The 26,917-nt window shown below is 36.4% G+C and overlaps 1 protein-coding gene across 3 annotated transcripts in view; it reads right to left on the bottom strand.

Annotated features, from left to right (window-relative positions):
• Arrb (beta-arrestin) overlaps window positions 1-26,917 on the bottom strand; it is a 90,211-nt gene that overhangs the window by 46,034 nt on the left and 17,260 nt on the right. Inside the window, 1 exon segment of one of the 3 annotated variants that reach the window (NM_001184838.1) lies at window positions 11,823-11,831. The exons of the other annotated variants lie outside the window; for them this stretch is intronic. Coding sequence (NP_001171767.1) covers window positions 11,823-11,831 — 9 coding nt within the window. 3 annotated transcript variants of the gene reach the window in all.

The raw sequence follows: 26,917 nt of genomic DNA, 5'->3' as shown, positions 1-26,917 counted from the left end.
GTTTGGCCTTTCTGGCAGGTTTCCTTCAAGTATTTCATAGTTACCCACATTTTATGATGTGATGGAATGTCCACAGGGTCTCAATCAATTTTAAAGATAATAAACCAACAATAATGAATTCTCCACAGTGAATTGATTCTACACTATACTTGCAGATACACTATAATAACAGAATTCATTACATACATGTTATCACCGACAGGAGACAATCCTCATTTTAGAACAAGATATTGAGAATGTCACAGCCCCCTCTGTTTTTGTACTTTAATATATGACAATAAAATGGCAGCATTTGTATGCTCCTTTTTTGATCATGTGCATTGATCAACCAAACTGCATGCTCGAAGCATGTCTGAAACTTCAGATATGCAAAACCATGAAACAAAATGGCCACCAGTCAGCCAAAATGCAAAAAAAACAACCTATAAAACCATCATACATGTACCAAGTTTAAAACAATCCAGCCTTAGAATGTACAAAAAATTTCACCAAATTTCATTGATGTGCTAAAACACATCTGTACCAAGTTTGAATCTGGACAGTAACATTTTGAGATCCTTCTTGAATTACCAGTAGATTGAAACACAAATCAACTTTTATTGATGTACTAGAATACAATTGTGAACCAAGTTTGAACCCAATTGGACTGCATGTATTTCAGTTATAAGCCAAAATGATTGAAAAGGGACAAAAATTGATGATTTACTTCGAACAAAATGGCTGCTTAGAATCTTGACAATAATCAAGTTGCATCTTCATGAAATAATATACTGCCTCTGTACCAAATCTGAATAAACCTAGTAATTGTAAAAGTTATGAACAAAAATAAGTATTATTTCTTAAAAAATCTGAAAAATGGAAGTGCCTCAGTATACCAACAGGTTTTTAATACAGATATCCTAAATTTTAACAGAATAAGCCAGCAAAACGTAGAGATAATGCTCTAGACATAAAACTTTTTAGCCGAAAAAGATTTTTAGACTATTTAGGGGTCAAATATGGAACTAAAGAAATAATGATCAGCATTGGTGTCAAATGAATGTTGGAGACTTAAAGAATAAATCCACTTTGAATAAAAAAATAATCTTGAATTTTTAAATCCACTGAGGCAAATCTGATTACAGTGTTAAGATTACAATTAAATTGGTCTATGCATGGGTTTTTCACATAAATATGCACACATTTTTGAAAACAAAATCCAGTCAGTTATACTTTCTACAGGATTGCAAAATAAAGCAATATGTAAATGCAAGAAATAAGGCTCCAGACATCAGTGCATGTCATAGATATAACTGACACGAAACACACATATCCAATGTCTTGACTTTGTGCCAAGTTACAATCAAATTAGGCAATGGATGTCATATTAACAACTGGATACATATCAGCCATCTTTGATCGTATTGAAAACAAATAACAAATGCAATGTTCCCCATTATGTCTTTTCTTTACGCAAAGTTTGACCACAAATTTAAGTGTTATTGTCCAAGTTGAAAATAGATGTGCATGTTGACAAATTATCATGTCTAAGTTTTCCCACTAACTTCCAAAACGAAGACATACCACATAATACTGATAACTACAATGCAGCATTAACACAAAATACACGAGAAGTACTTTGTTGTTACCTGTAAATGTATTTGCTGATATTCAATGATAAAATGATTCAAGTTTATTCAACTATTTATATCATAACACTGTCCAACTGTACATGTTGAAGCGTTGATGGGACATTGGCCTCATTGAGCATCATGTGCAACACAAATAAGTAGACTGGAGTTGTAACGGTCCCATCAGCATTTTTGGAAGGACTATACCAACTTCCACTACACTAAGGAATATATGTTGTCACCCTCCCCTGCTGTGTATCAATAGCATTTGTCACAATTATAAAATTGTGCAGTGGTGATATCTAGGTGAATGCATTGGTTGTGAGACAGATAGGGATTTCATTGGTCACTATCTAGGCAGATGCCGTAGCTGTAAGACAGATAGGGATTTCATTGATCACTATCTAGGTGGATGTCATAGCTCTGAGACAGACAGGGATTTCATTGATCACTATCTAGGTGGATGCCATAGTTATGAGACAGATAGGGATTTCATTCACTATCTAGGTGGATGTCATAGCTGTAAAGACAGACAGGGATTTCATTGATCACTATGTAGGTGAATGCCATAGGTGTAAGACAGACAGGGATTTCATTGATCACTATCTAGGTGAATGCCATAGCTGTAAGACAGACAGGGATTTCATTGATCACTATCTAGGTGGATGTCACAGCTGTGATACAGATAGGGATTTCATTGGTCACTAACTAGGTGGATGCCATAGTTATGAGACAGATAGGGATTTCATTCACTATCTAGGTGGATGTCATAGCTGTAAGACAGACAGGGATTTCATTGATCACTATCTAGGTGGATGCCATAGCTGTAAGACAGACAGGGATTTCATTGATCACTATCTAGGTGGATGCCATAGCTGTAAGACAGACAGGGATTTCATTGATCACTATCTAGGTGGATGTCATAGCTGTGATACAGACAGGGATTTCATTGATCACTATCTAGGTGGATGCCATAGTTATGAGACAGATAGGGATTTCATTCACTATCTAGGTGGATGTCATAGCTGTAAGACAGACAGGGATTTCATTGATCACTATCTAGGTGGATGTCATAGCTGTAAGACAGACAGGGATTTCATTGATCACTATCTAGGTGGATGCCGTAGCTGTGATACAGATAGGGATTTCATTGGTCACTATTTAGGTGGATGCCATGGCTGTAAGACAGATAGGGATTTCATTGGTCACTAACTAGGTGAATGCCATAGCTGTGATACAGAAAGGGATTTCATTGGTCACTATCTAGGTGGATGCTATAGCTGTAAGACAGATAGGGATTTCATTGATCACTATCTAGGTGGATGCCATAGCTGTAAGACAGATAGGGATTTCATTCACTATCTAGGTGGATGCCATAGCTGTAAGACAGATAGGGATTTAATTGATCACTATCTAGGTGGATGCCATAGCTGTGATACAGATAGGAATTTCATTGGTCACTATCTAGGTGGATGCCATAGCTGTGAGACAGATAGGGATTTCATTGATCACTATCTAGGTGGATGCCATAGCTGTAAGACAGATAGGATTTCATTGGTCACTATCTAGGTGGATGCCATAGCTGTGAGACAGATAGGGATTTCATTGGTCACTATCTAGGTGGATACCATAGCTGTGAGACAGATAGGCATTTCATTGGTCACTATCTAGGTGGATGTCATAGCTGAGAGACAGATAGGGATTTCATTAGTCACTATCTAGGTGGATGCCATAGCTGTCAGACAGACAGGGATTTCATTCACTATATAGGTGGATGCCATAGCTGTGAGACAGATAGGGATTTCATTGGTCACTATATAGGTGGATGCCATAGCTGTAAGACAGATAGGGATTTCATTGGTCACTATCTAGGTGGATGCCATAGCTGTGAGACAGATAGGGATTTCATTCACTATCTAGGTGGATGATATAGCTGTGAGACAGATAGGGATTTCATTGGTCACTATATAGGTGGATGCCATAGCTGTCAGACAGACAGGGATTTCATTCACTATATAGGTGGATACCATAGCTGTGAGACAGATAGGGATTCCATTCGTCACTATCTAGGTAGATGCCATAGCTGTGATACAGACAGGGATTTCATTGAACACTATCTAGGTGGATGCCATAGCTGTGATACAGACAGGGATTTCATTGGTCACTATCTAGGTGGATGCCATAGCTATGAGACAGATAGGGATTACATTGATCACTATCTAGGTGGATGCCATAGCTGTGAGACAGATAGGGATTTCATTGATCACTATCTAGGTGGATGCCATAGCTGTAAGACAGACAGGGATTTCATTGATCACTATCTAGGTGGATGCCATAGCTGTGATACAGACAGGGATTTTATTGGTCACTATCTAGGTGAATGCCATAGCTGTGAGACAGATAGGGATTTCATTGGTCACTAAATAGGTGGATGCCATAGCTGTGATACAGACAGGGATTTTATTGGTCACTATCTAGGTGGATGCTATAGCTATGAGACAAAAAGAGATTTCATTGGTCACTATATAGGTGGATGCCATAGTCGTGAGACAGATAGGGATTTCATTGGTCACTATATAGGTGGATGCCATAACTGTGAGACAGATAGGGATTTCATTGGTCACTATCTAGGTGGATGCCATAGCTGTGAGACAGATAGGGATTTCATTGGTCACTATCTAGGTGAATGCCATAGCTATGAGACAAAAAGAGATTTCATTGGTCACTATATAGGTGGATGCCATAGTCGTGAGACAGATAGGGATTTCATTGGTCACTATATAGGTGGATGCCATAACTGTGAGACAGATAGGGATTTCATTGGTCACTATCTAGGTGGATGCCGTAACTGTGAGAGAGAAAGGGATTTCATTGGTCACTATCTAGGTGGATGCCATAGCTATGAAACAGATAGGAATTTCATTGGTCACTATCTAGGTGGATGCCATGGCTGTGAGACAGAAAGGGATTTCATTGGTCACTATCTAGGTGGATGCCATAGCTGTGAGACAGAAGGGGATTTCATTGATCACTATCTAGGTGGATGTCATAGCTGTGAGACAGATAGGGATTTCATTGGTCACTATCTAGGTGGATACCATAGCTGTGAGACAGATAGGGATTTCATTGGTCACTATCAAGGTGAATGCTATAGCTGTGAGACAAATGGAGATTTCATTGATCACAATCTAGGTGGATGTCATAGCTGTGAGACAGATAGGGATTTCATTGGTCACTATCTAGGTGGATGCCATAGCTGTAAGACAGATAGGGATTTCATTGATCACTATCTAGGTGGATGCCATAGCTGTCAGACAGACAGGGATTTCATTCACTATATAGGTGGATACCACAGCTGTGAGACAGATAGGGATTTCATTCGTCACTATCTAGGTAGATGCCATAGCTGTCAGACAGACAGGGATTTCATTCACTATATAGGTGGATGCCATAGCTATGAGACAAAAAGAGATATCATTGGTCACTATCTAGGTGGATGCTATAGCTGTGAGACAGATAGGGATTTCATTGGTCACTATATAGGTGGATGCCATAGCTGTCAGACAGACAGGGATTTCATTCACTATATAGGTGGATACCATAGCTGTGAGACAGATAGGGATTTCATTCGTCACTATCTAGGTAGATGCCATAGCTGTGATACAGACAGGGATTTCATTGATCACTATCTAGGTGGATGCCATAGCTATGAGACAGATAGGGATTTCATTGATCACTATCTAGGTGGATGCCATAGCTGTAAGACAGACAGGGATTTCATTGGTCACTATCTAGGTGGATGCCATAGCTGTGAGACAGATAGGGATTTTATTGGTCACTATCTAGGTGGATGCCATGGCTGTGAGACAGAAAGGGATTTCATTGGTCACTATCTAGGTGGATGCTATAGCTGTGAGACAGATAGGGATTTCATTGGTCACTATATAGGTGGATGCCATAGCTGTCAGACAGACAAGGATTTCATTCACTATATAGGTGGATACCATAGCTGTGAGACAGATAGGGATTTCATTCGTCACTATCTAGGTAGATGCCATAGCTGTGATACAGACAGTGATTTCATTGGTCACTATCTAGGTGGATGCCATAGCTTTGAGACAGATAGGGATTCATTGATCACTATCTAGGTGGATGCCATAGCTGTAAGACAGACAGGGATTTCATTGGTCACTATCTAGGTGGATGCCATAGCTGTGAGACAGATAGGGATTTTATTGGTCACTATCTAGGTGGATACCATATCTGTCAGACAGATAGGGATTTCATTGGTCACTATCTAGGTGGATGCCATAGCTGTAAGACAGATAGGCATTTCATTGGTCACTATCTAGGTGGATACCATAGCTGTCAGACAGATAGGGATTTCATTGGTCACTATCTAGGTGGATGCCATAGCTGTGAGACAGATAGGGATTTTATTGGTCACTATCTAGGTGGATACCATAGCTGTCAGACAGATAGGGATTTCATTGGTCACTATCTAGGTGGATGCCATAGCTGTCAGACAGACAGGGATTTCATTCACTATATAGGTGGATGCCATAGCTGTGAGACAGATAGGGATTTCATTGGTCACTATATAGGTGGATGCCATAGCTGTAAGACAGATAGGCATTTCATTGGTCACTATCTAGGTGGATGTCATAGCTGAGAGACAGATAGGGATTTCATTGGTCACTATCTAGGTGGATGCCATAACTGTGAGACAGATAGGGATTTCATTGGTCACTATCTAGGTGGATGCCGTAACTGTGAGAGAGAAAGGGATTTCATTGGTCACTATCTAGGTGGATGCCATAGCTATGAAACAGATAGGAATTTCATTGGTCACTATCTAGGTGGATGCCATGGCTGTGAGACAGAAAGGGATTTCATTGGTCACTATCTAGGTGGATGCTATAGCTGTGAGACAGAAAGGAATTTCATTGGTCACTATCTAGGTGGATGCCATAGCTCTGAGACAGAAAGGGATTTCATTGGTCACTATCTAGGTGGATGCTATAGCTGTGAGACAGATAGGGATTTCATTCGTCACTATCTAGGTAGATGCCATAGCTATGAGACAGATAGGGATTTTATTGGTCACTATCTAGGTGGATGCCATAGCTATGAAACAGATAGGAAATTCATTGGTCACTATCTAGGTGGATGCCATGGCTGTGAGACAGAAAGGGATTTCATTGGTCACTATCTAGGTGGATGCTATAGCTGTGAGACAGAAAGGAATTTCATTGGTCACTATATAGGTGGATGCCATAGTCGTGAGACAGATAGGGATTTCATTGGTCACTATATAGGTGGATGCCATAGTCGTGAGACAGATAGGGATTTCATTGGTCACTATATAGGTGGATGCCATAGCTGTGAGACAGATAGGGATTTCATTGGTCACTATATAGGTGGATGCCATAGCTGTCAGACAGACAGGGATTTCATTCACTATATAGGTGGATACCATAGCTGTGAGACAGATAGGGATTTCATTCGTCACTATCTAGGTAGATGCCATAGCTGTGATACAGACAGGGATTTCATTGATCACTATCTAGGTAGATGCCATAGCTGTGATACAGACAGGGATTTCATTGGTCACTATCTAGGTGGATGCCATAGCTGTGAGACAGATAGGGATTTCATTGGTCACTATCTAGGTGGATGCCATAGCTCTGAGACAGACAGGGATTTCATTGGTCACTATCTAGGTGGATGCCATAGCTATGAGACAGATAGGGATATCATTGGTCACTATCTAGGTGGATGCTATAGCTGTAAGACAGACAGGGATATCATTGGTCACTATCTAGGTGGATGCCATAGCTATGAGACAGATAGGGATATCATTGGTCACTATCTAGGTGGATGCCATAGCTGTAAGACAGATAGGGATTTCATTCACTATCTAGGTGGATGCCATAGCTGTAAGACAGATAGGGATTTTACTGGTCACTATCTAGGTGGGTGTCATAGCTGTAAGACAGATAGGGATTTCATTGATCACTATCTAGGTGGATGCCATAGCTTTAAGACAGATAGGGATTTTACTGGTCACTATCTAGGTGGATGCTATAGCTGTGATACAGATAGGGATTTCATTGGTCACTATCTAGGTGGATGCCATAGCTGTAAGACAGATAGGGATTTCATTGGTCACTATATAGGTGGATGCCATAGTCGTGAGACAGATAGGGATTTCATTGGTCACTATATAGGTGGATGCCATAGCTGTGAGACAGATAGGGATTTCATTGGTCACTATATAGGTGGATGCCATAGCTGTCAGACAGACAGGGATTTCATTCACTATATAGGTGGATACCATAGCTGTGAGACAGATAGGGATTTCATTCGTCACTATCTAGGTAGATGCCATAGCTGTGATACAGACAGGGATTTCATTGATCACTATCTAGGTAGATGCCATAGCTGTGATACAGACAGGGATTTCATTGGTCACTATCTAGGTGGATGCCATAGCTGTGAGACAGATAGGGATTTCATTGGTCACTATCTAGGTGGATGCCATAGCTCTGAGACAGACAGGGATTTCATTGGTCACTATCTAGGTGGATGCCATAGCTATGAGACAGATAGGGATATCATTGGTCACTATCTAGGTGGATGCTATAGCTGTAAGACAGACAGGGATATCATTGGTCACTATCTAGGTGGATGCCATAGCTATGAGACAGATAGGGATATCATTGGTCACTATCTAGGTGGATGCCATAGCTGTAAGACAGATAGGGATTTCATTCACTATCTAGGTGGATGCCATAGCTGTAAGACAGATAGGGATTTTACTGGTCACTATCTAGGTGGGTGTCATAGCTGTAAGACAGATAGGGATTTCATTGATCACTATCTAGGTGGATGCCATAGCTTTAAGACAGATAGGGATTTTACTGGTCACTATCTAGGTGGATGCTATAGCTGTGATACAGATAGGGATTTCATTGGTCACTATCTAGGTGGATGCCATAGCTGTAAGACAGATAGGGATTTTACTGGTCACTATCTAGGTGGATGCCATAGCTGTGATACAGATAGGGATTTCATTGGTCACTATCTAGGTGGATGCCATAGCTGTAAGACAGATAGGGATTTTACTGGTCACTATCTAGGTGGATGGCTTTGAGTTGAAAAAGCTGTTTGTCAATTCAGGCACATAGACATTTTCAAACTTGACAAAATGTCAAACATGCAACTCAACAATGTAGATTTCATTGGTTGGTATCTTGGTACAGTAGATGCAGATAAGTAACAGGAATCCATAGATTTATGGTAAGTTTAACATGAAAAGTTAAACGGTTTGAATTTATAAACTGAACCCTGTGATCAATAGAGCATGTGTGATACAAAAGATATCTTGTCGAAAGCAGCTGTTTCATTTTTTCTCTTCTCTCTCAATTACATCTTGATTTCCAACAAAATAATTGGATGTGTTATATTTCTGAAGGAAAAAGATAAAACGATCATGCCATCTGAGCCTTCCTAGACCAATTACCGTGGACATACCGCAAAAACTTCAACCACCAAAGTACTGAGCTGATTTTCAAAATTGGCTTTTAGAGTTTTGACCTATTACAGAATTGTGCTGTTTTTCTTCAAAATTTCAACCACCTCAGTTTTTTATTCTTGGAACAAAGTTACAACTCTAATTTAGGTTTTAATTTAACTGTTGTTTGAAGAATTAAAACATCTCGCAAATCATTATCTACTACCATAGATGTACACACAAAAATAATTTATTATTCAGTCATGGTTTGATACAATAAAATGTTATTTCCTTGGCAAACCTAAAGCTTGTATTATGGTGAATGACTGTTCACCTTGATTGATTTTGTTTCCACCATGTTTTCTTGATCTAGAGTTGACCTACAATGTGTCCTTTGACCTGATAGGTCAAGAATGCTGTTAACCAATCAAAATACAGTGTGATACTTACGACAATTTTTGAATATTTGTTATCACAATCTAAACTTCTTTATTGTCAAAGTCGAAGTATGATTTGTTGGCATTGATTTCACTGCACAAGCTGTTTTTAAAAAGGCAATTAGAACTTTTTAAAAATATTGAAATGGTTTTAACAGCAAAGAAAAAATGTTACTTTTTTGACAACAAATGATGAACAATGATAGCATCTAATGTTTTTGTAATCAGTGATTTTCACTTTAAAAATTCAAACAATTCAAATTTCATTTTTTTTTTAATTTTCAAAATTTAAAAGTGGAGGAGATTTTATGATACTTCATGTGTATTTACAAAATTTGTCACAAATCATTTCAATCAATATGGCTACTAATCACAGCTAAGCTTGTTAGCACCTAAACAATTCAGAGAGTTTGTGATCTATTGGCAGTTCTAATTTATAACATAATACGTTGTAGCAAAATATATTAAATATTTTAACCTCCATATTTCTGGTAAAGAGGTACAACCCCTGAAGGTTTGTAAAGATAGATGATGGATGATGTAATGGAGCATATCCCTTGTGGCTCTTATTTCTCATGACTTCATCAATTACTGTCTTCGATCTAGGGAGTCTTTTTTTTTCCTCAGTCAATTAAGTAGTCTGATGATATGAATATCTAAGGGCAAGAATTAATAATTCAGTGGCACCAGTGAAGATGAAATCCTTGGCGACAGTAAATCTGCCTTAGGATGTTGTTACCATAGCAACCATTACAGTGATTACTACATATTGTTCCACTGTTTCTAGTCAAGGGTGTGTTTATCTTGAGGCTTTCGTGGTGGGATGTGTACATACAGGTTTATTCACACTAAGAAGATGAGGACGGTGATATTAATCAGAGTTCTGATAAAAATATCAATATCGCTTTAAGCAAATACAGGGATGATCCAAAAAGCAACACCCAAAGAAAGAACTCCTTATCTTCAGTGCAGTTACTCTGTCCAATAGCACACCCCCCACCCAACAAATTAATGCTATTTCTTGGTAGCTCTGAATAGGAAAGATATCATGTTCCAATTCATAGCAGCAGTAATCCCCTAAAATAATGCAACAGCTGATTTATTCAAAACACAGTGATTATCGAAGGCCAGACTAAATCATTCTAAGTATGAGAGGTTTCAAGTTTGTATTTTGCATGATTTTATAGTGAGTTCTGAATGCATCGCTTTGGTATATGAGATTTGGAATCATAATTTAGGAAATTGTTACATCGATTTTTTCGAATGAGTGCAGAAACATGTGGTGAGTTTGAAAAATAAATTGACTGTGATTTTAGAAAGTAGCATTGCACATCGTTCATCAACTGTTGTTTATAAAATAAAACATTTTTGCAAATAAAAACATTTGCTGTTTATATAACTACAAAAATATTTTTTTTTACCCAGACTCGCAAAAAATTAGGTTATTTTTTTCCCAGTAAAATTAGTATGCATAAGTTGTACATCTTGGATCAAACTAACAATCAAAATGCTGTGCACATACAGAGCTACTAAGTATTGTGTGTCTGACAGGTTAGAAACACGTCTGTCAACATGTACCTGGGAAATGGCTTTTCAGATGCCTACTGCTGGGTTTACGTGACATTATAATAGGAAAGATGACAGCTTTTCTTAAGTCAGAATACTATTAAAGAAATGTTGAATGAGTTCCACAAATCTGTCATAGCTTTGCTTTACACATTCAAAATTTCCCATCACACTCATTCTAGTCAATGTATTTGATGTAGGTATCATAGAGAGATATTCAAAATAACAGACAGTCTTACTGTGAGTGAAAGCAAATGTTCAAAATTTGATAGAAATTTTAAGAAAGAAGAAAAGTCATGGTATATTCTACCATACTCCTACATATTCAATTTATAGCCTAAATAAATATTGTTCTTGATACTTTCAATGGTTTCAATGAACAACACAACTAAATAAGTATATGACTGCATACAAGAATTTGGCAGGTGAAAGTATTATTGACGTCATATGGCAATAAGACTAGTTACAAGTAAAAATCAAACATTTTCAGATTTAGAAAACAGATTGTGAAGATAAAAATTAAGATAGAATTGAAGGAAGTAAACCAGCAAGAATGTCTCACCAGAAAAACATTGGAAAGAAGGAGAAAAAAGAATTGTATTTTATAGTGTAGATGTACTTATCTTTTGTAGTAGATTTATGGAAACCCAAAAAAAAGAAATTGAAAAAATACTTGAGGGGAACTTCGATTACCTTGATCCTCTGTAGAAGCCACAAAAAAAAGAAAAGAAAAAAACAATAATTAGTGGATTGGTCACAGTTTTGATGTTAAATCATGCATTTTAAAGATCAACGCAGAAAAGACAATTAGTGTAATAGCGGTATTCCAAATGGTTACACAGAGGATTAATATACATTACAGCGTCAGTGGAGGAAATAAGTAATGAATGATTCAACAGCGATGAGAGCTTTCTATCTACATGGCAATTTAGCATGCTGGAATTGTACGTTATGCGGGAGATGTGCTATTAGTGTGTGCATTGCTTTTTTTTTTACATTCATTTAAATCCTAATAGTGTCACGAAGCGTAATTAATATTTTAATATGTTGTGATGTTAGTAGTTAGATTAGCGTTTTTATGTTGGTTTAATTCATTTTAACAGCATGGCTTACATGTATAAAGCAATAACACACTGCCTGACACATGACCAGACAGCATTTAATAGATATTTTGGTTTTACAAAAGCAAAACAAAATCATAAGAATCAGACTGTTCTGTGCGCATATATACAAGAGAAAGTGAATTGTGTGTTATTACTATTATGTGCATATCTGCATTTTTTTATAATGTACATGTAGAAATTTCTGGAAATAAAACAATCATATAAATATAACATTCATTGTACATATATTAATCACACATTCTTCTCAAATATCCAATTAGTTCTACTCCACCCCATCAAAAAATGTTTAAAATTTGAAAAAACGTTATTCCTTCATCATTTTATTGTTTATTTCCGGTGTATATCAGATTACACAACCTATAATACACATGTTACCAGCAGCCATTGCAACATCTGCATCCAGGAAGCTGAGTAAAATCATTAAAATTTGTTTAAAGGGGAGAGGCAGATTTGAATATAAATGATCACAGGCGACATTAAGGGGAAAGATCATAAAAGATTATAAAAATTTCTATTCAAATAAATTAAGCATTTATCAATGCAACATAATAATCTATATTATAACATAGGTGAATTTTAATCAACTGAATTCTTAATGAATTTTTAGAGAATTGATAAAAGAGAATTTTGCATTAATTAAGAGGAAAAATCATAAACAACGGTTATTGTTCTATATATATATTACATTATTTTTGCATTATTAAAATATTATATTAGGAATACCGGTAGTTGGATTGAGCCCCAATTTTTCATTTATGTGAGTTACATGTACATGTACTTCCATTATGTATCAAAGCTGGCAGTCTGAATTCTGAACTGTTAACACCACATACATACGTATAAACTGAGATATCACTATTCTGTTTGTGTGTTCATTATTCACTGAAAAAAAAAAGAACTGCTTCTTATCATTGAAGGGAAATGATGTGCATCATGCTGAAATCATGTAGAGTTAATATAGAAATAATGTACTAATCATGGGTGAATGGCACATGTCATATTAATTTGAGAAGTCTACAAGCATGTCACATGTTGAGTTTTTCAATGATAAAGAGAATACGCAAATGCATCGGTGAGATTCCAATCATCCCAGGCATGTTGGAATAATGGGTTTTCACAACCAAAATAGCTGCCAGTCAAACAAATTGGATCAGACAAGGAATATAAATTGTAAACTTGTCTTTGTTTTGTAACAGAAAAATAGACTAAATAAACTATAGAATGAAATGGCCATCAGACAGCCATTTTATTCACATCACAAAATGAGTACCGTCAGTGACCTGATGGTGGATTTAACTCAGCTACGTCAAGAATCAAAAACGCACAAAATATAGCACAGTAAATTATTAAGGTGGTTGAAATAAGCAAGAGTGAATACTATGGTAGTAATAAATAAAGACATAATAAAGCAGTCTGAGCAGAATTCAAATTTTGCACTACTAAGCATTTACTGGACATAAATGCAATGCATTATGGGAAAGAACTTCCATTGTATATTAGAAAACTATTCAAAGGGACAATGTCATTTTTTTTGAAAACTTTTAAAAATACTAGGATTTGTATTACTGATTTTTTTCTTCTGTGTCACCGAGCAAGATTTTGGGATTGGAAAGAATAATCTCACCATAGAAACCTGTGTTAAAATTAAAATATTCTGGCAACCATATTATTTTGCATTTTTCGAATCACTCGAACTCATATTAAAAAGTACATAACAAACATGGCATATAATCTTTAATTTGACCCACATACTTTTCTATACTACATGCAGTATAGAAAAAAAATCAGTTTTTTTTTGGCAAAATGTAAGTGATGTTAGACGTGATACTGGTATGAGCATGATTTTAAATACCAGTGAAGATATGAAGAATATATGTAATATATGCTATCATCAAGGCTTTTCAATGTTTCGGGGAAAAAAAGGTTTTAATGAATGTCTAGGAAATGGCTCATAATACACTGATAGTCTGCATACATGGAACCCAAAGTCCCGGTTTTACAGAATTCATCCAAACAGGAACCAATTAAATAGGGTTGGGTTTCACTGGTCATTGACAAGTACCTACAATGTCATTATTAAATGTTTTCCACAAAATTATTTTTAAATGGCATGGTTTTATGTATCAAGAAACAAGTCAGGCATTAATGTGACTACTGTACCTATTTATGAACAGTCAACATCCCAGGGCTAGACACTAATGATATTTCTATTGCCGACACAAGTCAAATTACCATTCCTATAGTAACTTATATACTTGCATTATTAGAATTTATATAATATATATATATATAGGCAACATACATTTCTGACAAATGCATCCTTCAATCTGAATAATGGTGAAATTATACAAATGTTCACCACAAAAATGTTGGACATACAGTTTTATAGCGATTGATCTGACGAGTTCATCAACAATGATTCCAAATTGATAGCGTTTGCATGTTTATCGTTTGCACACTTCAAACGCCAAATGCCTTTTTACCTTGATAGTTTTATAAACCTATAAGACAATCTCACCAGGTTCAACTCGATGGAGAACTATTTTTACAAACACCACATACAAATTATCAAACTTTTGAAACTCAAAACAATGATACCAAATCAACTGATGCTTTATACAGAGTATTTACACAAGCACACATCCAATGTCTCATAGTTGGCCATGCAATCAAAACTTGCAGCATTGAGGTAGACTAAAAATAAAGCTGAATAGCTGCAAATTCATATTTTTCTGTCCAATAAGATGGATTATTAAACCAAGCGTTATGTTTCATAAATATTGATGCACAACAACCCTCTTGATAAGAAATTGCATAACACCTGGAAGAAGGTTCCAGAATGGAGGTAGGAAGATAATGGAAAACGTCTAACTTTAATGTGTAAATCTAATTGGCTATCATTACTATGAGTCAACAAAAAATGGCTATCATATGTATGGGAAGAAAACACTGAAAACATTATTAGCACGTAGACATGCAAGACTTAATGTACCATAAAACAAGACAGGCAGTCTGTGAACCGCCAGCATCATCCTGTCTCGGCACATCCTGTACGAAGGATGATCATATCAAAAAAAAAAGCTACCATGTCTGGCAAGAAACACTTTATAGACATAGTGAATATTACATGTGAAACATGAGACACTTAAAGCATTATTGCATTCAATGCGATCTCAAAGGAACCTTAATGTTTCAGAAGTAAATTACACTTGAGATTTTACTGTTCCACTTGTAGTTTTATCATGTACAGTAAATTACATTGTACAGGGTTGATACACAATTAAGTGTATATTATCCCATATTCCAATGACACATAAACTCATCTGTTTTCCTGTACCAATTTAAGCATGTGTTAGGATATGTCAATCAGATTAAAGGATCACTCCTTGTTTGCTTTCATGGGCTCAAATTGAAATTTAAAGAAAATTTGGAAGTCCAATTGAAAACAATTCCATGAAATCAAGTCTCAAAAAACTTGCATGAATGGAGTAAGGAATTCAAATCGACAGATAATTCTCGGTCAAAGTGAACTATAAAAATGATTCATTTTTTCTTTGTTACAAACTTTTGCCTGAACTCAAATTGTACATGTACTGCCATGGACATATTATTATCGGTATTGTACAAATCTTACAGTAAGTATCACACCTATGAGTAAATGAACAAGATAACTTACATAAAGTACAGACTTCGGTATTTGGACATGATACATGTATCATACAGTCGTACATCAATACCGAAAAAGCAAGGCAAATATTATCAACTACGGCGACCAGAGTATATGCATGTTGCATTGACTGAGCGTGTAATGACTTTGCGATGTTTTGGGGCAGATGAACATTAAAAGCACTGCCTCCTTTACATGTAATAGGAATAAACATTTACCCAAAATACACCACAATCAGCCAGGGGATTATGTGAACAATCCTCTTCCCTGAACCAGTACGAGACTAAGAGTTAAACAAATAAATTATTAAAAAGCCTGCGAGCAGATATCCAGCGTCTGATGACATATACGAGTGGGTACCCTTAATGTGCAATGATGCATAATCATATACAAAAATCAAAGTTTTGAATAACTTATATTTTTTTTCAATTAATGGATTCATTTCTCAAAATTTAGCTTAGAGTACTACATTTTCATAAGAAGCAATTACACCATACCATCAACATCATTAAGATTCATGAGCATTTATATGGATGCAGTCTGAAGACAGGATTCTCCTTCCCAAACTGTCAATGTAATTTAAATGTCCAGTATCATTAGCACAAGTAATGTCATAACTGACTTCCTGACTCAATTGGTGCATAGAAATCTGTTAAAGCATCTCCACTTCTATTGAGACAATAACATCAAAAAAATGCTTGCTGACGCTTTTTTTCCCCTTGATTTTGTTATTACTATAGAGGCTTTCAGTAGGAAATAGCAAATATTTTCTTCTTTGTAAGGAAATTCTGTTGCTATTTTGAGTAAATGTTTTTATAATAAAAACAAGATAGAAATGTAGCAACACAGTGGTGCAATAGAAGTAGCATATTTTTTCTATTAGTCGCGTAAATTTCAGAGGCATTAGTAAATAGGTAATATTTCAATGAATCACTACACAGAAAATTTTTATGTACAATTCTATTACAAATATACAAATATGGTGGATGGATGTGGGTTGGATACAACTGGTGTTTTCAGTTTTGTTGGAACCTGTGATTTCACAAAGCGAATGGTCTTATGGCACCTGTGGTTTCACAGTGAATGGTCTTCATAGCACATGTGGTTTCACAGTGAATGGTCTTATGGCACCTGTGGTTTCACAGTGAATATTCATGGCACCTGGGATTTCAGTGAATGGTCATCATGGCACCTGTGGTTTCACAGTGAATGGTCTTATGGCACCTGTGGTTTCACAGTGAATGGTCATCATGGCACCTGTAGTTTCACAGTGAATGGTCATCATGGCACCTGTGGTTTCACAGTGAATGGTCTTCATAGCACATGTGGTTTCACAGTGAATGGTCATCATGGCACCCGTGGTTTCACAGTGAATGGTCTTCATGGCACATGTGGTTTCACATTGAATGGTCTTATGGCACATGTGGTTTCACAATGAATGGTCATCATGGCACCTGTGGTTTCACAGTGAATGGTCATCATGGCAGCTGTGGTTTCACATTGAATGGTCTTATGGCACCTGTGGTTTCACAGTGAATGGTCTTCATGGCACATGTGGTTTCACATTGAATGGTCTTATGGCACATGTGGTTTCACAGTGAATGGTCATCATGGCACCTGTGGTTTCACAGTGAATGGTCTTCATGGCACATGTGGTTTCACATTGAATGGTCTTATGGCACATGTGGTTTCACATTGAATGGTCTTATGGCACATGTGGTTTCACAGTGAATGGTCATCATGGCACCTGTGGTTTCACAGTGAATGGTCTTCATGGCACATGTGGTTTCACATTGAATGGTCATCATGGCACCTGTGGTTTCACAGTGAATGGTCTTCATAGCAATTGTGGTTTAACAAAGTGAATGGTCTTCATGGCACCCGTGGTTTCACAGAGTAAATGGTCTTCATGGCACCTGTGGTTTCACAGTGAATGGTCTTCATGGCACATGTGGTTTCACATTGAATGGTCTTATGGCACATGTGGTTTCACAGTGAATGTTCATCATGGCACCTGTGGTTTCACAGTGAATGGTCTTCACAGCAATTGTGGTTTAACAAAGTGAATGGTCATCCTGGCACCCGTGGTTTCACAGAGTAAATGGTCTTCATGGCACCTGTGGTTTCACATAGTGAATGGTCATCATGGCACCTGTGGTTTCACAGTGAATGGTCTTCATAGCGATTGTGGTTTAACAAAGTGAATTGTCTTCATGGCACCCATGGTTTCACAGAGTAAATGGTCATCATGGCACCTGTGGTTTCACTGTGAATGGTCTTCATGGCACATGTGGTTTCACATTGAATGGTGTTATGGCACATGTGGTTTCACAGTGAATGGTCATCATGGCACCTGTGGTTTCACAGTGAATGGTCATCATGGCAGCTGTGGTTTCACATTGAATGGTCTTATGGCACCTGTGGTTTCACAGTGAATGGTCTTCATGGCACATGTGGTTTCACATTGAATGGTCTTATGGCACATGTGGTTTCACAGTGAATGGTCATCATGGCACCTGTGGTTTCACAGTGAATGGTCTTCATGGCACATGTGGTTTCACATTGAATGGTCTTATGGCACATGTGGTTTCACATTGAATGGTCTTATGGCACATGTGGTTTCACAGTGAATGGTCATCATGGCACCTGTGGTTTCACAGTGAATGGTCTTCATGGCACATGTGGTTTCACATTGAATGGTCATCATGGCACCTGTGGTTTCACAGTGAATGGTCTTCATAGCAATTGTGGTTTAACAAAGTGAATGGTCTTCATGGCACCCGTGGTTTCACAGAGTAAATGGTCTTCATGGCACCTGTGGTTTCACAGTGAATGGTCTTCATGGCACATGTGGTTTCACATTGAATGGTCTTATGGCACATGTGGTTTCACAGTGAATGTTCATCATGGCACCTGTGGTTTCACAGTGAATGGTCTTCACAGCAATTGTGGTTTAACAAAGTGAATGGTCATCCTGGCACCCGTGGTTTCACAGAGTAAATGGTCTTCATGGCACCTGTGGTTTCACATAGTGAATGGTCATCATGGCACCTGTGGTTTCACAGTGAATGGTCTTCATAGCGATTGTGGTTTAACAAAGTGAATTGTCTTCATGGCACCCATGGTTTCACAGAGTAAATGGTCATCATGGCACCTGTGGTTTCACTGTGAATGGTCTTCATGGCACATGTGGTTTCACATTGAATGGTGTTATGGCACATGTGGTTTCACAGTGAATGGTCATCATGGCACCTGTGGTTTCACAGAGTAAATGGTCATCGTGGCACCTGCGGTTTCACAGTGAATGGCCTTATGGCACCTGGGGTTTCACAGAATAAATGGGCCTCATGGCACATGTGGTTTCACAAAGTGAATGGTCTTGCTGGAACCTGCAGTTTCACAGTGAATGGTCATCATGGCACCTGTGGTTTCACAGAATAAATGGGCCTCATGGCACCTGTGGTTTCACAAAGTGGATGGTCTTCATGGCACCTGTGGTTTCACAAAGTGGATGGTCTTCATGGCACCTGTGGTTTCACAAAGTGGATGGTCTTCATGGCACCTGTGGTTTCACAAAGTGGATGGTCTTGTTCGAACCTGTAGTATCACGGTGAATGGTCATCATGGTACCTGTGGTTTTACAAAGTGGATGGTCTTCATGGCAACTGTGGATTCACAAAGTGAATGGTCTCAGTGGAACCTGTGGTTTTACAGAGTAAATGGTGTTGATGACATGTGTGGTTTTACATAGTAAATGGTCTTGATGGCACCTGTGGTTTCACAGAGTAAATGGTTTTCATAGAAACTGTGGTATCACAAGGTGAATGGTCTCGTTGGAACCTGCGAGTAAACATGGCTTGATTGCAACTGTGGTTCAAATGCATTATGAAATAGAAATGTTGATGTTCCAAATTTGTATCAATTGACAGTGAATTGCAGCAACTGCAGCAACACATGAAATATCCCCCTCATCAAAGGAAGCATACACATTCAGTTCATGAGCTTCAAATGTGTTACTTTAATATTGATCATATCCCCACTTTCCCACACAGAATACATGTACCTGGCTCCTAATTATCATGTCTGGATTTGCAGTTACTGATGGTTACATCAATGAATTTTGTTGCATTTACCAAAATCTCATTACAATAATAACATCACTGTATGATATACTCCTGGTTCTCCAAGAAAAACAAACATAAAACAAATAGATTACATTGTAAACCTATTTTGTCAGACATTTTTGCAGGCTTCAATTAATTTGCGAATTTGGGGGATGGGTTAAATTTCTGTGAATACTCTTGAATAGTCAAATCGGCAGTGGTATTATTTCACCAATTGCGGGGAAGCATTTTTCATATTTTTGTTAAATTTTGTTTAGACAAAATGGATATTACCAGGTATTTTTTTTTTTTTTAAATTACATGGAAACAATTATTCAGGTTCATTATGTTACTTTGCTGCTCAAATGGGTAATAATCTTGAATTATGATCTCAGACCTACAATTGGAGACAAGTGAGTCACCAAGAGTTTTTACATGACATGTTTACAAAAAGTAGATAAAGAGATATTGCAGAATGTACACCATATGCCTTCTACTTCACAAAACATGGCAGACTCTCAGCGACAAGTATCAGCTAGACGCATACTACGGTAATAAGCAGCCATTTTGAAGCTGAATAAGTACTCTTTGAGGGATGTCCGACAAATTAGAAATTTGTCACAGAGTTGTTGAGGGTGGGAGGAAGGGCGTTAGGGCTTTAGAAAGAGCAATTGAATACATGTTCATGTAGAGCATACTACCGGTATATCTAAATATGGCGCCACACAAATTGCAGTGTGTAATTCACTATCGATTGATATATAAGGCTAGTTGTCTATAGCACCTGATGTTTTCAAATATTAAAATAATCTGAGTATTGTAGAATACTGATGAAGATATACTGATAAATAAGCATTATAAAATACCAAAATTATGAAATATTCCTTGTTTTATCAGTTTTACATGTAGTCAATCCCTTTTCCTGTGATGGTTGCCATCCAGTGACTACCAGTTACACCAAAATAATTATCTGAAGTATTTAATACCTTGTTAAATGGTTGCTATGGTAACCAGACTGGCTGGTGAAGCGATAAGCGTACAGCCATCTTTGAATGATCCATAATTTTCTATGCCACTGCACAGGAAAACAGTCGTAAAATTATGATACATTATCCTTTAAAACAACTAATGCAGACACTGGCATATTTCATCAAGTTGACAGAAATGACATTCATGAAAAGGGATTTCAGTTCAATTTGGAAAATATATATATGAAACAAAAATATATTCAGCTGATAAGCATATTCATAATTGGTGAAGTACCGTAACCCACAGAAATAGGACATATAAAAGAAGTGACCTACATGTATTTTTTTGTGCTAACTAGTTATTACTAGTACAATATTTTTAGACTAATAGCTTCCAATGAGAAATAAACTGTATTAGCCCTCAAGCAGTGCAGTGCAGTGCAGTGTGTAGTGGGTGTGGTGTATAGTGTATCATATTATATAGTGTCAGTGTCAGTGCATAGTTCAGTTCAGTGTGAGATCTTGCACTGGCCACACACTTTAATCACTAGCAGTATCCAAAATGTAATAAATTTCAGACACACTGACATGAAAATGATGCAAGCTCTTGTTTTGCTCAAATGCAAACAGGTATAAGGCAGACATTCATCTATAAGGGCTTAACAAGTTAATGATCTTATTGCAGTACTGAAATGTCAAAGCTTGTCAAGAAAAACCTGAGGACTAACTTTAATGTTAATCTAAGCTTAATGTAATAGGAAAATAACACGGAAGTATCTCTATCTAGATGGAAAACATGGCTGTCTGTTCCCCATTATGGATTTGAGTTCAATCCGAAGGCCAGCCAGGCTTTGACTATTGGGGAACACAGAGCATATTAATAGAATATATGTGGTGAGACTATTGATGGCAATGTACAAACAATTTCATATTCTGATTGCATCCTGAAGCAGTACTACCGGTATTATTCATAATATGTATGTTCAATGCAATGGCAATTACATTTTATACAGTTACAGACTAGCTCTGCGTTTCACTTTATGGTTTCGCTGTATTTCATAATTTCAATTTTTTATCAAATTTTACTAAATACTCTGGGATTGGAGCCTGATGCACTGTCTGTAATTGCATGATCATAGACAAGCCCTGTTATATCTGTTTGTATGTCAAAAGCTACCTGTATAAAGAACAACTAACAAATTTACATTGCCTTTTTTTTTCAGATGAAAATGAACTCAATTGTTTAAAGTGACAGAATAATGATGGGTTTTCTTGATCTTTACAAATGCACAATTTTCTGATTTGGAAGCACATGGTAATATTATATAATGGGCACAATCTGCTATTATTCTAAAAACAAAGTAATTTTACGTACATGTATATTCTTCTTTAAGATTTAATAATATAGTAAAGCTTAAAATGATAAATATTTTTAAATAAACTAGAATTCAATTCAAATACATATTCAAAGCATATTACTGCACAAACACAGTGCATCATGGGAGACAACATCCAATTGTATACTGTAAAATACTTTATTTTAGGTGGAACTAATTTTCGCTGATAAAATGAATGTAAAATACAGGAAAAAATGTATATTCGCTGAGTCGAACGAAAATGACACATAATACTTGACAGTATGATGGAACATTTTTTATTAATTTTCCCACTAGAAACTTTAAATGAAGTTTAATTTACTGAAAAGTTTCAACAAAACTAGAATTCATATCATATGTCATTGAGCAAAAAAAAAAAAAACTAACAATTGAAAAATTACCTGCTGAGCCCAATATTAATTTTTGCTTTTGATATCTGAATGGCATTATCCAATAACAATGAAGAGAAGACAACGTACAATATTCAATTAGGTGCAAACCTCATTACATGTAAATAGTCCATTTAGACTCCATCTGTGATTGTTAGTTGTACATAAGTTATGATCAAAACATACTCCAGGGACATGTAAATACACTGTCCAGATTTGTTGATTATATTGCAATAAAACAGCTGATAATACATGCTGAGTACGCGAAATTCACAAGCTGTCTCCTAAATAACACAATGTAGTACAATTCAAATTGGGAATCAGTGTTTTTGTTTTGCAAAATTATATTAAGTAAAAAGAAGGTCAGAACAAGGACTCATTGTACGGTACTTGCACTTTAATGACGAAATAAAAACGAGCAAGTTAAGGGATCTACATGATCAAATACATTAATATTTTAGTGGACTCCATACTGAGCATGTATTTCCAAGGAAAGTCAACAACACTGGAAAGTAAATATTCATACATTTACAATGGCTGCCACTATTTGCTTTTTAGTTCACTGTTTTGTCACAGGTGTCAATCACTTGACAGTTACTACAATTAACGAACTATTGAAAATGCATATATACTCACGTGGGAGAACTCATGACTTTTTTTATCTAATTTGTCAAACGAACTACTATTAGAGGAGGCTGAACAGCTTTGTAGGAGCTGAAATAGAATAAGTGAAACATTCCTAGGGAATGCGTGGGTGGTAGAGAACCCAGAAAAACGCGCTGACTATCAAAGTTGACCCGATGACCAACATATGTTATCGCTATGATTTACAGTGTGCTTACAGAGGGGGTGATCAATATTTGTCAATGGTATAGGATGTAATCTCCCATTCTTCTCACATTCAATATCACACTAATTACACATGTACTATGGGGATTACTTTTAGATGCAATTAATTTTAGCAATTTAGGTTAACATATTACCTTAGAAAAGAACAAGTATTTTTTACAAGACTTTGTTTTCATTGATTTCATGCAATAAATATGAAGAAAGTAAATTCAATAATTAAGAATACAGTATTTGTATTAGCTGTCAAATACATTAACTGACAAGTCATAAAGTGTAATCAAGAAAATTACCATCAAATGATAACAAAAGTACAAGATTACAATACTGCACCAACAACTAGCAAAAATAAATCTTTGATTCTATAATACTATAAAAGGATCAAATAGTCACTTGGTTTTTTATTTTGCTCATTTCGCTGACTGGAAAAAGTGCTAAATTAAAACCAAGTGAATATATAAAATTTAGCATAGAACACATTATCTAAATGATAAAACCGTGAATTCAAAACCCACTGAATATGCCTAAAATGCTAAATCAGTGTAATTTAAACCCAGTGAAAATTAGTCATTCTATAATAACTGAAATTAGAAACAATTACAAACTGTAGAAGCAGAAACAATTATAAACCAAAAAAATGATATTTACTGAGATATAAAATACAATCTAGGTATATAAAATATAAAATCTCACTCATTTTAATTCTTAAATACAATATGCAAATTAAATAAAATACGACTGTTTTTATTTCTCGTCACCATATGGTATATTGCTGGTGACAATTATCATGAGGCCAATGTCGACATATCAATCACCACTGTCACGAATGTCATACAGAAATTAAAGTTATTGCAAGTGTAGGGGGCTTTCAATCTATTTGTGCCATAACTGATAATTGTGCCTTCTCACGTAATGGACTTGTTATTTGAATATATATTGGAAAATAAGATATTATCATAAAAATAATGATTAGTAGCAATGTGAGATTCTTAACATCTAGTGTGATTTTTGAAAATCAATTAAATTTTATCTGAAAAGGTGGACAATTTTCACACTGACATTTCCAGTCTGTAGGTGATGGTGATTGAGGTAGCTGATGCAATCAGCAAAGCGGAATATATTGTTAACCGCAAAGATTTCTATTGTTTTAATTTAAAGGTTTACAGTTGAGATACAGTATTGAGTGTTGTTGACACCAGAGGTGAACATCTGTTTAGAGTTTTAAAAATAATGTATTAATTACCTGCGTTTTATTTGTTTATTTGTTACTTTGATAATTAAAGTCTATTGTTATTACAAAATCATAGAGTAGGGGAGTAGCCCTATTCATATTATGCTTTTGATAGAACGCTGGAGACTAATCATTATGTCACAAATCAGTAACAAACTAAAACACATAAAACAAAATCCACAAGTGAAAAAAAATCAACAATAGCCACATTAAGGATTTAAAGTGCCTGTGAAATGGCTGTTATTTTCACGCCTAAAATTATCCATTGATACATAAATATTATTATTTTTTATGTTTCTAAGCATGAATTATTTTTTTAAGTGAAAAAATGTGTTTTAAACTCAATCTACGGCAACTTTATTTTTGTGTATTTTAAAACGAGGCTCCTCATTAGCTTCTTATTTGCATACAGAAATTCCCCTTGTGACGTCAGAAGGGGAAGTCGCATGGCAGCTTGCATTGCCGATACGTGTAAATAAGGCAAGTTTCTTCTGCAGTTTTCTCGTCTTTGACTAAATTTTCACTTATGTACTTGTTCGTCGAGGAGGAATGGACCATAATGAACACATATTATCAATTTTTGTTGCATGGGGTTGAGTTAGATGCGAAATATGTTCGTTCTGGTGTAGCTGGTCACCGTGATCGTCAGCGGCGCACGTTTGTACACTGTCGCTGGACAAAATAGAATTTGACGTCGGAATTATCTCGTTATTTAGCAGGTTACTAGGCACGTCACTAAACTGTTTTATTTTATTGATCGTCTGAGTAAAACTTTCAAAATTAAAATAAAAGAGAACATATTTTGACATTCTAAACATTAGACCATGATAGTGATCACTATAAAATAATTTAAAAAACGACAAATCACAGTTACTAAATAAATGACAGCCGCGTGGAAATAAATTGAAATTTTGTTGAAATAGGTGAACGCGTCGGGTCACGACGAGGGCAAGTGCGTTAAAAGCGGCGTTTAATTGGATAACAAAAATAATTGAGATCGACACACATACAGATAAATTCAGAGTGGATTCGAGTTAGCGTGGTCCATGGCGTGATTGTCATAATTATAACATCGTATTAAAACTTTATTTGGTGGAAACACATTGACCAAGCCCGGATTCTTATTTCAGAAATTATTACGCAGATCAAGCTGCAAGCATGGAGGTAAAAAAAGAACAGAGGTGTGAATTCGACATTCAACACAAACCACCAAACAATTCAGAAACTTTTAGCCTTCGAAAATGAAAACAATTAGCAGTATGTAAGGGCTGTGTAATTTCCTGTTTGTCCGACGCTTCGTTTTCGTGTCACTGTCAAAATTATTGCTACCTTTTACTTAACAGGGACTAAATGGTCTCTATAAAACGATAATCAGGATCACAAAAAAGTCAACTCATTTGAAACACTTGCCGGACGTCTCTCTCTCTTCTGAAATCCGCCTCGGTGATCATGGTCCGGAATCTATTTCTTTCAAAAGTGTTGCGCCAGGTTTATGTTGTTGGCGTTTCTCTTTAAACCTAGTTGTTTTTTTCATGGACGAGGACAGTTTTTCCAAAAAATAAATCTGAGGTTAAGTGGCTTTCGTCCACTGGTGTCGCACCTTCGGATCGATTAGAAACGTGTAAATACTTACACTATGACTATACGTTTCATTGCAACTGCCCACAAATCAACATCTAAAAACTCTCTCTCGAAAAAAAAAAAAAAATAGAAAAAAAAGAAAGAAAAAAAACGCCGACTGAAAAATGTATATGTTTAAAAGTATACTGAATGACCAGTGTTATTACGGCTCAGGGGTATGACTTCCTCTCACATTTTGGCATTTGGTGGCGCACTTTCGGCGAGAGTCGGAAATCCAGAAACAGTCGACCGTTTCAGAATAGGTGGGCGTGGCTACAACACGAGAAATATCCCAAATTTACTTGGATACGAGTAATCATTTTCAGCAAAAAAATCAATAACTGCCCATTTCAGTGGGATACAGATCTAAAATGGGAAACGTGAGGGTGGGCATTGCACAGGCACTTTAAGACACTGCATAGTCTGTTGACTAATGTTTTTTTTTCAACTAAAATTATTTAATC

The sequence above is a fragment of the Saccoglossus kowalevskii genome, chromosome 1 (assembly GCF_978046115.1).
Source record: "Saccoglossus kowalevskii chromosome 1, keSacKowa6.1, whole genome shotgun sequence".
Taxonomy (NCBI): Eukaryota; Metazoa; Hemichordata; class Enteropneusta; family Harrimaniidae; genus Saccoglossus; species Saccoglossus kowalevskii.
Note: the sequence above shows the minus strand (reverse complement) of the source record. Positions and strands in the feature narration are given on the sequence as shown.